The sequence below is a fragment of the Salmo salar genome, chromosome 11, assembly GCF_965601325.2.
Source record: "Salmo salar chromosome 11, fSalSal1, whole genome shotgun sequence".
NCBI lineage: Eukaryota > Metazoa > Chordata > Actinopteri > Salmoniformes > Salmonidae > Salmo > Salmo salar.
Window position 1 is genome coordinate 123,617,373 of NC_138301.1, and position 12,699 is coordinate 123,630,071.

General features: G+C 50.8%; 1 protein-coding gene across 2 annotated transcripts in view; it reads right to left on the reverse strand.

Moving 5' to 3' along the window:
* Positions 1 to 3,428: 3,428 nt before the first annotated feature.
* Positions 3,429 to 12,699, reverse strand: part of tmem135 (transmembrane protein 135) — a 40,987-nt gene continuing 31,716 nt past the window's right edge. For both annotated transcript variants that reach the window (XM_045690271.2, XM_045690270.2), the window contains 4 exons: positions 9,979 to 10,055; positions 9,745 to 9,843; positions 9,222 to 9,289; positions 3,429 to 7,468 (listed from right to left, as the gene is read on the reverse strand). In XM_045690271.2, coding sequence (XP_045546227.1) covers positions 7,360 to 7,468; positions 9,222 to 9,289; positions 9,745 to 9,843; positions 9,979 to 10,055 — 353 coding nt within the window. In that variant the 3' untranslated portion in view covers positions 3,429 to 7,359. The remainder of the gene's footprint in view (positions 7,469 to 9,221; positions 9,290 to 9,744; positions 9,844 to 9,978; positions 10,056 to 12,699) is intronic.

A 12,699-nucleotide genomic window follows, 5' to 3' on the forward strand; every position in this document is an offset into this window, starting at 1 on the left:
CTCCACTCCACTCTAACCACTAGGCTACCTACCACCTCTACACTCTAACCACTAGGCTACCTGCCTCCCCTCCACTCTAACCACTAGGCTACCTGCCGACCCTCCACTCTAACCACTAGTCTACCTGCCGCCCCTCCACTCTAACCACTAGGCTACCTGCCTCCCCTCCACTCTAACCACTAGTCTACCTGCCGCCCCTCCACTCCACTCTAACCACTAGGCTACCTACCACCTCTACACTCTAACCACTAGGCTACCTGCCTCCCCTCCACTCTAACCACTAGGCTACCTGCCGACCCTCCACTCTAACCACTAGGCTACCTGCCGCCCCTCCACTCTAACCACTAGGCTACCTGCCTCCCCTCCACTCTAACCACTAGGCTACCTGCCGCCCCTCCACTCTAACCACTAGGCTACCTGCCGCCCCTCCACTCTAACCACTAGGCTACCTGCCGACCCTCCACTCTAACCACTAGGCTACCTGCCTCCCCTCCACTCTAACCACTAGGCTACCTGCCTCCCCTCCACTCTAACCACTAGGCTACCTGCCTCCCCTCCACTCTAACCACTAGGCTACCTGCCGCCCCTCCACTCTAACCACTAGGCTACCCTGCCGCCCCTCCACTCTAACCACTAGGCTACCCTGCCGCCCCTCCACTCTAACCACTAGGCTACCTGCCGCCCCTCCACTCTAACCACTAGGCTACCTGCCGCCCCTCCACTCTAACCACTAGGCTACCTGCCGCCCCTCCACTCTAACCACTAGGCTACCCTGCCGCCCCTCCACTCTAACCACTAGGCTACCTGCCGCCCCTCCACTCTAACCACTAGGCTACCTGCCTCCCCTCCACTCTAACCACTAGGCTACCTGCCTCCCCTCCACTCTAACCACTAGTCTACCTGCCGCCCCTCCACTCCACTCTAACCACTAGGCTACCTACCACCTCTACACTCTAACCACTAGGCTACCTGCCTCCCCTCCACTCTAACCACTAGGCTACCTGCCGACCCTCCACTCTAACCACTAGGCTACCTGCCGCCCCTCCACTCTAACCACTAGGCTACCTGCCTCCCCTCCACTCTAACCACTAGGCTACCTGCCGCCCCTCCACTCTAACCACTAGGCTACCTGCCGCCCCTCCACTCTAACCACTAGGCTACCTGCCGACCCTCCACTCTAACCACTAGGCTACCTGCCTCCCCTCCACTCTAACCACTAGGCTACCTGCCGCCCCTCCACTCTAACCACTAGGCTACCTGCCTCCCCTCCACTCTAACCACTAGGCTACCTGCCGCCCCTCCACTCTAACCACTAGGCTACCCTGCCTCCCCTCCACTCTAACCACTAGTTACCTGCCGCCCCTCCACTCTAACCACTAGGCTACCTACCACCTCTACACTCTAACCACTAGGCTACCTGCCGCCCCTCCACTCTAACCACTAGGCTACCTGCCGCCCCTCCACTCTAACCACTAGGCTACCTGCCGCCCCTCCACTCTAACCACTAGGCTACCCTGCCGCCCCTCACTCTAACCACTAGGCTACCTGCCGCCCCTCCACTCTAACCACTAGGCTACCTGCCGCCCCTCCACTCTAACCACTAGGCTACCTGCCTCCCCTCCACTCTAACCACTAGGCTACCTGCCGCCCCTCCACTCTAACCACTAGGCTACCTGCCGCCCCTCCACTCTAACCACTAGGCTACCTGCCGCCCCTCCACTCTAACCACTAGGCTACCTGCCGCCCCTCCACTCTAACCACTAGGCTACCTGCCGCCCCTCCACTCTAACCACTAGGCTACCTGCCGCCCCTCCACTCTAACCACTAGGCTACCTGCCGCCCCTCCACTCTAACCACTAGGCTACCTGCCGCCCCTCCACTCTAACCACTAGGCTACCTGCCGCCCCTCCACTCTAACCACTAGGCTACCTGCCGCCCCTCCACTCTAACCACTAGGCTACCTGCCGACCCTCCACTCTAACCACTAGGCTACCTGCCGACCCCTCCACTCTAACCACTAGGCTACCTGCCTCCCCTCCACTCTAACCACTAGGCTACCTGCCTCCCCTCCACTCTAACCACTAGGCTACCTGCCTCCCCTCCACTCTAACCACTAGGCTACCTGCCGCCCCTACACTCTAACCACTAGGCTACCTGCCTCCACTCTAACCACTAGGCTACCTGCCGCCCCTCCACTCTAACCACTAGGCTACCTGCCGCCCCTCCACTCTAACCACTAGGCTACCTGCCGCCCCTCCACTCTAACCACTAGGCTACCTGCCTCCCCTCCACTCTAACCACTAGGCTACCTGCCTCCCCTACACTCTAACCACTAGGCTACCTGCCGCCCCTCTCCACTCTAACCACTAGGCTACCTGCCGCCCCTCCACTCTAACCACTAGGCTACCTGCCACCCCTCCACTCTAACCACTAGGCTACCTGCCTCCACTCTAACCACTAGGCTACCTGCCGCCCCTCCTCTCTAACCACTAGGCTACCTGCCTCCCCTCCACTCTAACCACTAGGCTACCTGCCGCCCCTCCACTCTAACCACTAGGCTACCTGCCGCCCCTCCACTCTAACCACTAGGCTACCTGCCGCCCCTCCACTCTAACCACTAGGCTACCTGCCTCCCCTCCACTCTAACCACTAGGCTACCTGCCTCCCCTCCACTCTAACCACTAGGCTACCTGCCGCCCCTCTCCACTCTAACCACTAGGCTACCTGCCGCCCCTCCACTCTAACCACTAGGCTACCTGCCACCCCTCCACTCTAACCACTAGGCTACCTGCCGCCTCTACACTCTAACCACTAGGCTACCTGCCGCCCCTCCACTCTAACCACTAGGCTACCTGCCTCCCCTCCACTCTAACCACTAGGCTACCTGCCGCCCCTCCACTCTAACCACTAGGCTACCTGCCGCCCCTCCACTCTAACCACTAGGCTACCTGCCGCCCCTCCACTCTAACCACTAGGCTACCTGCCGCCCCTCCACTCTAACCACTAGGCTACCTGCCTCCACAGGTTATATACATTGATATACAAGTCTTTACAGTTGGGATGTCCAAGGACCTTAATATTACTCAACAATACTGTTTAACCGAATGTGTAGAATTACAACAACATTGTAAAAGTTGTCCCAACTCTGTAAATACATGGTCCTAAAGTCAGGTATTTTCTGAATCCGTAAAACACTTAACAACTGGAGCCGTTTTTTTGGGGGGGTTTAAGTGGCCCCAAAAAGGCCCCCAAAAAGGCAGGATGTGGCATGTAGATCTATGACTGATTCCAGACACCCTCTGTTTGTAATATCACTCCGCCACCAGATGTTTTCCCCCTGTTGGACATGAGCTCCACGGATGCAGAGGAGATGCTCTGTTGGATTTTACATCCCCCCCACCAAAATAACAGACAACATTACAACAAGATTCTACAAAATATTTAATAGAAAGTCATCACACTTTCTGGAAACATCAACAAAATACTAAACATGTTGCTGAATTATTTTATACATAAATTACAAACATTGTCATACAGGTATTTCTATATATATGTTGAGATTATATTCCAGTATCATACATTAGTCTGTATATTGCTATATTTAAAAACAGCTCTGCTATGTTTCTATGGCGATTTCTGTTACTTGATGCTTTTCACAATCAGTTTCTCTCAAACTGGAGAGAGAGCGAGAAAAGAGGGGAGAAAGAGAGAGGGAAGAGGGAGAGAGGGAAGGAGGAGAGAGGGAAGGGAGGAGAGAGAGAGAGGGAAGGAGAGAGAGAGGAGAGAGGGAAGGAGAGAGAGAGAGAGGGAAGGAGAGAGAGAGAGGGAAGGAGAGAGAGAGGGAAGAGGGAGAGGGAGAGAGAGAGGGAAGAGGGAGAGAGGGAAGGAGGAGAGAGGGAAGGAGAGAGAGAGAGGGAAGAGGGAGAGGAGGGAGAGAGAGAGGGAGAGAGAGAGGGAGGGAGAGGAGGGAGGGAGAGGAGGGAGAGAGAGGGAAGAGGGAGAGGAGGGAGGGGAGGGAGAGAGAGAGAGGGAAGAGGGAGAGGAGGGAGAGAGAGAGGGAGGGGAGGGAGAGAGAGAGGGAGAGGAGGGAGAGAGAGAGAAGAGGGAAGAGGGAGGGGAGAGAGAGAGAGGGAAGAGGGAGAGGAGGGAGGGGAGGGAGAGAGAGAGGGAGAGGAGGGAGAGAGAGAGGGAGAGGAGGGAGAGAGAGAGAGAGGGAAGAGGGAGAGGAGGGAGGGGAGGGAGAGAGAGAGAGAGAGAGAGGGAAGAGGGAGGGGAGAGAGAGAGGGAAGGAGGAGAGAGGGAAGGAGAGAGAGAGGGAAGAGGGAGAGGAGGGAGAGAGAGAGAGAGAGAGAGGGAAGAGGGAGGGGGGAGAGAGAGAGAGGGAAGAGGGAGGGGAGGGAGAGAGAGGGAGAGGAGGGAGAGAGCAGGATTGGGACCTGACAGTTTTAACTCAGTCAATTAAAGTCGTCGATTGAATATGTTCAATGTTTTATAAAAGGAGTTTTCAATTTAGCACAGGATTAATCTGAACTCCCACTGAAGTAGAATTCTGACATCAATAAATGACTAAATAGAAAGTGGAATTGAGAAGTGAATGAAGCCTGCCCCCTGGTGGAGAGGTTAGGAGTTACTGTGCTGCTGAATTGAAGTGTGTGTTGCCCTTTTTTTATAAAACATTGTTAAACCTTTATTTAACCAGTTAAGGGTGTGGTTGGGGTCAGTTAAGAACAAGTTCTTATTTACAAAGACTGCCTACCGGGGAACAGTGGGTTAACTGCCTTGTTTAGGGGCAGAACCACAGATTTTTTACCTTGTCAGCTCGGGGATTCGATCTAGCAACCTTTCGGTTACTGGACCTCCACTCTAACCACTAGGCTACCTGCCGCCCCTCCACTCTAACCACTAGGCTACCTGCCTCCCCTCCACTCTAACCACTAGGCTACCTGCCTCCCCTCCACTCTAACCACTAGGCTACCTGCCTCCCCTCCACTCTAACCACTAGGCTACCTGCCGCCCCTCCACTCTAACCACTAGGCTACCTGCCGCCCCTCCACTCTAACCACTAGGCTACCTGCCGCCCCCCACTCTAACCACTAGGCTACCTGCCGCCCCTCCACTCTAACCACTAGGCTACCTGCCGCCCCTACACTCTAACCACTAGGCTACCTGCCTCCCCTCCACTCTAACCACTAGGCTACCTGCCTCCCCTCCACTCTAACCACTAGGCTACCTGCCACCCCTCCACTCTAACCACTAGGTTACCTGCCTCCCCTCCACTCTAACCACTAGGCTACCCGCCGCCCCTCCACTCTAACCACTAGGCTACCTGCAGCCCCCATTGATTGGCCATGTCCCAATACCCGTACTTGTGTGTTTTAAACAGAAGGCATTTAAAAGAAATATAAAAAAATGTTTTATATAGGTCGGTGAAATTTCTAAAATGTACAATACTTTAAATACCAGGATGTTATACTCATTTCGGCTTTTCATCTAGTAGAATTCGCTGCACGTTATTGAGGAAGAGAATCGTCTTTCCAGACGTTTATCTGACGACAGTTGATAATCAGCTGGGTGGGGGGGGGGCTTCTCTGTAGGATGAGCCGGGCATCCTGATACTTGGTGCTTACTGCATTCGTTCTTGTTTTTTTTACTAAACAATACGTTAAATAACTCCTCTATATCTGACTGGGTGAATAACTCCTCTATATCTGACTGGGTGAATAACTCCTCTATATCTGACTGGGTAGATAACTCCTCTATATCTGACTGGGTGAATAACTCCTCTATATCTGACTGGGTGAATAACTCCTCTATATCTGACTGGGTGAATAACTCCTCTATATCTGACTGGGTGAATAACTCCTCTATATCTGACTGGGTAAATAACTCCTCTATATCTGACTGGGTGAATAACTCCTCTATATCTGACTGGGTGAATAACTCCTCTATATCTGACTGGGTAAATAACTCCTCTATATCTGACTGGGTGAATAACTCCTCTATATCTGACTGGGTGAATAACTCCTCTATATCTGACTGGGTGAATAACTCCTCTATATCTGACCTGATAAATAACTCCTCTATATCTGACTGGGTGAATAACTCCTCTATATCTGACTGGGTGAATAACTCCTCTATATCTGACTGGGTGAATAACTCCTCTATATCTGACTGGGTAAATAACTCCTCTATATCTGACTGGGTGAATAACTCCTCTATATCTGACTGGGTGAATAACTCCTCTATATCTGACTGGGTGAATAACTCCTCTATATCTGACTGGGTGAATAACTCCTCTATATCTGACTGGGTAAATAACCTGATATAGAAAAAGGGACTTGGGCCTCGACTCGGACTTGACGTTTAGTGACTCGACCACATCACTGCTAAATAGTATATATATTATGATTAATACACAGTATGCCGTTAAAGTAGGTAGTACGCAAGCCAAATTTGGGACACGGCCAGTGTTACCCCAGAAGGTTGGTTTCCACAACAGAACACCAAGACAACAGCTAGAAAACTGTCCAGTAAACTCCCCCTCCCCACCTTAACTCAGTGACCCAAATGAAGCCCGAGCCCCTTCCCCGAGCCCCTAGCCTCTAGCCTCTAGCCTCTAGCCTCTTTCCCTAGCCCCCTTCCCCTAGCCCCCTTCCCCTAGCCTCTATTCACCAGGGCAGATCTGATAGCATATTGGATAGGTTTAAGCCCTATTGCTCATATTAAATCAACTCAGATATCCAGACTTCTACCGACGAGGGCAGTTTCCCAAAACCTTCTCCCTTCACCACATTACATACAATATCATCGGCCCTCTAACAGGTTGAACAGCCTTAAGACAGCCTTATGAAGTGTCCTCACACAGACATAGGTCCTAAGAGAGAGCCAATGTGTTCCCTATGTAGTGCACTATCCTACGCAGGCCCCTGGTCAAAAGTAGTGCACTCCACAGGAAACAGGGCGCCATTTAGGACTCTCCCCTCCCCCCACACTCTGGCTGACCCCCTGACCTCTAACAGTGTGGGGTCAACCCAGAGCGATGTTCTGTCCAGGGGTCGGGGAGGCGTAACGGGGGTCAGGGTGGCGTAACGGGGGTCAGGGTGGCGTAACGGGGGTCAGGGTGGCGTAACGGGGGTCAGGGTGGCGTAACGGGGGTCAGGGTGGCGTAACGGGGGTCAGGGTGGCGTAACGGGGGTCAGGGTGGCGTAACGGGGGTCAGGGTGGCGTAACGGGGGTCAGGGACGGGGTGGCGTAAAGGGGGTCAGGGACGGGGTAGCGTAATGGGGGTCAGGGACGGGGTAGCGTAATGGGGGTCAGGGACGGGGTAGCATAACGGGGGTCAGGGTGGCGTAATGGGGGTCAGGGACCGGGTGGCGTAATGGGGGTCCAGTTGGGCATGAATCCATGGAAGTCTCTGGAGGCCTGAGTCCCAAACACATCCAGCACTCTCCTGTTCATAAAAGCAAACCTGTAGAGGGAGAGAGAGAGGGAGGGGTTTTAGTCACCAACCACACCCCCAACCCCCAACCAACCACACCCCCACCTGACCTGGGTAGTATGAGTGTATTTCAGTATCTGGTATTTAAATGCATAGGAGTGCATTTCAAAATACACTAACCTGTTAGGGCTAGGGGGCAGTATTTTCACGGCCGGATAAAACAAACGTACCCGATTTAATCTGGTTACTACTCCTGCCCAGAAACTAGAATATGCATATAATTAGTAGATTTGGATAGAAACCACTCTAAAGTTTCTAAAACTGTTTGAATGGTGTCTGTGAGTATAACAGAACTCATATGGCAGGCCAAAACCTGAGAAGATTCCATACAGGAAGTGCCCTGTCTGACAATTTGTTCTCCTTCTAGGGCATCTCTATCAAAAATACAGCATCTCTGCTGTAACGTGACATTTTCTAAGGCTTCCATTGGCTCTCAGAAGGCGCCAGAAAGTGGAATGACGTCTCTGCAGCCTCTGGGCGAAAAAAAGCAGGAGTTTTTGTGAGTGGTCAGGCAGGGAACAATGACACTGGAGATGCGCGTGCACAAGAAGACTCCATGTTTTCTTTCAGTCTATGAATGAATATAACGTCGCCGGTTGGAATATTATCGCCATTTCACGAGAAAAATAGCATAAAAATTGATTTTAAACAGCGTTTGACATGCTTCGAAGTACAGTAATGGAATATTTTGAAATTTATTGTCACGAAATGCGCCTGCGCTTCACCCATCGGATACTGACATGAACGCACGAACAAAACGGAGCTATTTGGATATAACTATGGATTATTTGGAACCAAAACATCATTTGTTGTTGAAGTAGAAGTCCTGGGAGTGCATTCTGACGAAGAACAGCAAAGGTAATCCAATTTTTCTAACAGTAAATCTGACTTTGGTGAGTGCTAAACTTGCTGGGTGTCTAAATAGCTAGTCTGTGATGGCCGGGCTATCTACTCAGAATATTGCAAAATGTGCTTTCGCCGAAAAGCTATTTTAAAATCTGACACCGCGATTGCATAAAGGAGTTCTGTATCTATAATTCTTAAAATAATTGTTATGTTTTTTGTAAACGTTTATCGTGAGTAATTTAGTAAATTCACCGGAAGTTTGCGGGGGGTATGCTAGTTCTGAACATCACATGCTAATGTAAAAAGCTGTTTTTTTATATAAATATGAACTTGATTGAACAAAACATGCATGTATTGTATAACATAATGTCCTAGGGTTGTCATCTGATGAAGATCATCAAAGGTTAGTGCTTCATTTAGCTGTGGTTTTGGTTTTTGTGACATATATGCTTGCTTTGAAAATGGCTGTGTGATTATTTTTGGCAGGGTACTCTCCTGACATAATCTAATGTTTTGCTTTCGCTGTAAAGCCTTTTTGAAATCGGACAGTGTGGTTAGATTAACGAGAGTCTTGTCTTTAAAATGGTGTAAAATAGTCATATGTTTGAGAAATTGAAGTTATAGCATTTGTAAGGTATTTGTATTTCGCGCCACGCTCTACTAGCGGAACGTCTGTCCATAACAGGTTAAAATATTCAACTTCTTGTATTTTCAAATAAAATATATCTGAATATATATCAAATGTATGTGAAAGAAACTGTGTGCTATAGCTTGGAAAATAAATAAAAGTGACTCTGGACGACAACATAACGACGTCTGCTCTCCTAAAGGAGTTAAACCCGCTTGATGTTTTGTTTCTACTAACAAGTAGACACACCTGCCCTTGGTCAGCCTGAGGAGAAACTTCCAGTAGGAGGGTCTCAGATTCTGCACCTCCATCACCGCCTAGGACACAGAGAGCGAGACAGAGACAGATCGAGACAGAGACAGATCGAGACAGAGACAGATCGAGACAGAGACAGATCGAGACAGAGAGAGCGAGACAGAGACAGCGAGACAGAGAGAGCGAGACAGAGAGAGCGAGACAGAGAGAGCGAGACAGAGAGAGCGAGACAGAGAGAGCGAGACAGAGAGAGCGAGACAGAGAGAGCGAGACAGACAGAGCGAGACAGACAGACAGAGACAGACAGACAGAGACAGACAGACAGAGACAGACAGACAGAGACAGACAGACAGAGACAGACAGACAGAGACAGACAGACAGAGACAGACAGAGACAGACAGAGACAGACAGAGACAGACAGAGACAGACAGAGACAGACAGAGACAGACAGAGAGAAAGGGTCAGCACTGAACAGTGTGTGTGTGTGTGTGTGTGTGTGTGTGTGTGTGTGTCTTACAGCCTGGAAGCAGATTGCAGTAGATATGGCGTAGATAATGGTGTCAGCCTGGGAGAAGTAAGGGAGGTGGCCCGTCTCAATGCCTTTAAAGTAAATGGTCTGGAGAGGGACACAGCAGTACATTAAAGATATGTGGTTTTCATCTGACACACACATCTGAAACGGTAGTATAATTTCCTACAATACCACAGGTTCTCTGTGAATGTGTCCAGGGGAATGGGACACAGACCTCACCTCCACTAGCTTGGAGAACAGGTACATGGAGATTGTTGTGCTTTTGTAGAAGAACATGGACATGCCAGCCAGGAACCCTAGAGAGAGAGAGAGAGATCAAGATGGAGGGAGGGGAGAGAGAGAGAGAGAGAGAGAGAGAAAGAGGGAGAGAGAAAAAGAGAGGAGAGAGAGATCAAGATGGAGGGAGGGAGAGAGAGAGAGGAGAGAGGGAGAGAGAGAGAGGAGAGATGGAGTGAGAGAGAAAGAGGAGAGATGGAGTGAGAGAGGAGAGATGGAGTGAGAGAGGAGAGATGGAGAGAAAGAGGAGAGATGGAGAGAAAGAGGAGAGAAAGAGGAGAGAAAGAGGAGAGAGGGAGAGAAAGAGGAGAGAAAAGAGGAGAGAAAGAGGAGAGAGGGAGAGAAAGAGGAGAGAGGGAGAGAAAGAGGAGAGAGGGAGAGAAAGAGGAGAGAGGGAGAGAAAGAGGAGAGAGGGAGAGAAAGAGGAGAGAGGGAGAGAAAGAGGAGAGATGGAGAGAAAGAGGAGAGATGGAGAGAAAGAGGAGAGAGAGAGAAAGAGGAGAGGGAGAAAGAGGAGAGAGGGAGAGAAAGAGGAGAGAAAGAGGAGAGAGGGAGAGAAAGAGGAGAGAGGGAGAGAGAGAAAGAGGAGAGAGGGAGAGAGAGAAAGAGGGAGAGAGAGAGAAAGAGGAGAGAGGGAGAGAGAGAGAAAGAGGAGAGAGGGAGAGAAAGAGGAGAGAGGGAGAGAAAGAGGAGAGAGGGAGAGAAAGAGGAGAGAGGGAGAGAAAGAGGAGAGAGGGAGAGAAAGAGGAGAGAGGGAGAGAAAGAGGAGAGAGGAGAGAAAGAGGGGAGAGAAAGAGGAGAGAGGGAGTGAGAGAGAAAGAGGAGAGAGGGAGAGAAAGAGGAGAGAGGGAGTGAGAGAGAAAGAGGAGAGAGGGAGAGAAAGAGGAGAGAGGGAGAGAAAGAGGAGAGAGGGAGAGAAAGAGGAGAGAGGGAGTGAGAGAGAAGAGGAGAGAGGAGAGAAAGAGGAGAGAAAGAGGAGAGATGGAGAGAGAGAGAAAGAGGAGAGAGAGAGAGAGAAAGAGGAGAGATGGAGGGAGAGAGAGAGAGAGAAAGAGGAGAGATGGAGGGAGAGAGAGAAAGAGAAAGAGGAGAGAGGGAGAGAGAAAGAGGAGAGAGGGAGAGAGAGAGGAGAGATGGAGAGAGAGAGGAGAGATGGAGAGAGAGAGGAGAGATGGAGAGAGAGAGGAGAGATGGAGAGAGAGAGGAGAGATGGAGAGAGAGAGGAGAGATGGAGAGAGAGAGGAGAGAGGGAGAGAAAGAGGAGAGAGGGAGAGAAAGAGGAGAGAGGGAGAGAAAGAGGAGAGAGGGAGAGAAAGAGGAGAGATGGAGAGAAAGAGGAGAGATGGAGAGAAAGAGGAGAGAGGGAGAGAAAGAGGAGAGATGGAGAGAAAGAGGAGAGAGGAGAGAAAGAGGAGAGATGGAGAGAAAGAGGAGAGAGGGAGAAAGAGGAGAGAGAGAGAGAAAGAGGAGAGATGGAGAGAAAGAGGAGAGATGGAGAGAAAGAGGAGAGATGAGAGAAAGAGGAGAGAGAGAGAAAGAGGAGAGAGGGAGAGAAAGAGGAGAGATGGAGAGAAAGAGGAGAGAGGGAGAGAGAGAAAGAGGAGAGAGGGAGAGAGAGAAAGAGGAGAGAAAGAGGAGAGAGGGAGAGAAAGAGGAGAGAGGGAGAGAGAGAGAAAGAGGAGAGAGAAAGAGGAGAGATGGAGAGAAAGAGGAGAGATGGAGAGAAAGAGGAGAGAGGGAGAGAAAGAGGAGAGAGGGAGAGAAAGAGGAGAGAGGGAGAGAAAGAGGAGAGATGGAGTGAGAGAGAAAGAGGAGAGAGGGAGAGAAAGAGGAGAGATGGAGAGAGAGAGAAAGAGGAGAGAGGGAGAGAAAGAGGAGAGATGGAGAGAGAGAGAAAGAGGAGAGATGGAGAGAAAGAGGAGAGAGGGAGAGAAAGAGGAGAGAGGGAGAGAAAGAGGAGAGAGGGAGAGAAAGAGGAGAGAGGGAGAGAAAGAGGAGAGAGGGAGAGAGAGAGGAGAGAGGGAGAGAGAGAGGAGAGAGAGGAGAGATGGAGAGAGAGGAGAGAGGGAGAGAGAGATAGAGGAGAGAGGGAGAGAGAGAAAGAGGAGAGATGGAGAGAGAGAAAGAGGAGAGATGGAGAGAGAGAAAGAGGAGAGAGGGAGAGAGAGAAAGAGGAGAGATGGAGAGAGAGAAAGAGGAGAGATGGAGAGAGAGAAAGAGGAGAGATGGAGAGAGAGAAAGAGGAGAGATGGAGAGAGAGAAAGAGGAGAGATGGAGAGAGAGAAAGAGGAGAGATGGAGAGAGAGAAAGAGGAGATATGGAGAGAGAGAAAGAGGAGAGAGGGAGAGAGAGAAAGAGGAGAGAGGGAGAGAGAGAAAGAGGAGAGAGGGAGAGAGAGAAAGAGGAGAGAGGGAGAGAGAGAAAGAGGAGAGAGGGAGAGAGAGAAAGAGGAGAGAGGGAGAGAGAGAAAGAGGAGAGAGGGAGAGAAAGAGGAGAGAGGGAGAGAGAGAAAGAGGAGAGAGGGAGAGAGAGAAAGAGGAGAGAGGGAGAGAAAGAGGAGAGAGGGAGAGAGAGAAAGAGGAGAGAGGGAGAGAAAGAGGAGAGAGGGAGAGAAAGAGGAGAGAGGAGAGAGAGAAGAGGAGAGAGGGAGAGAAAGAGGAGAGA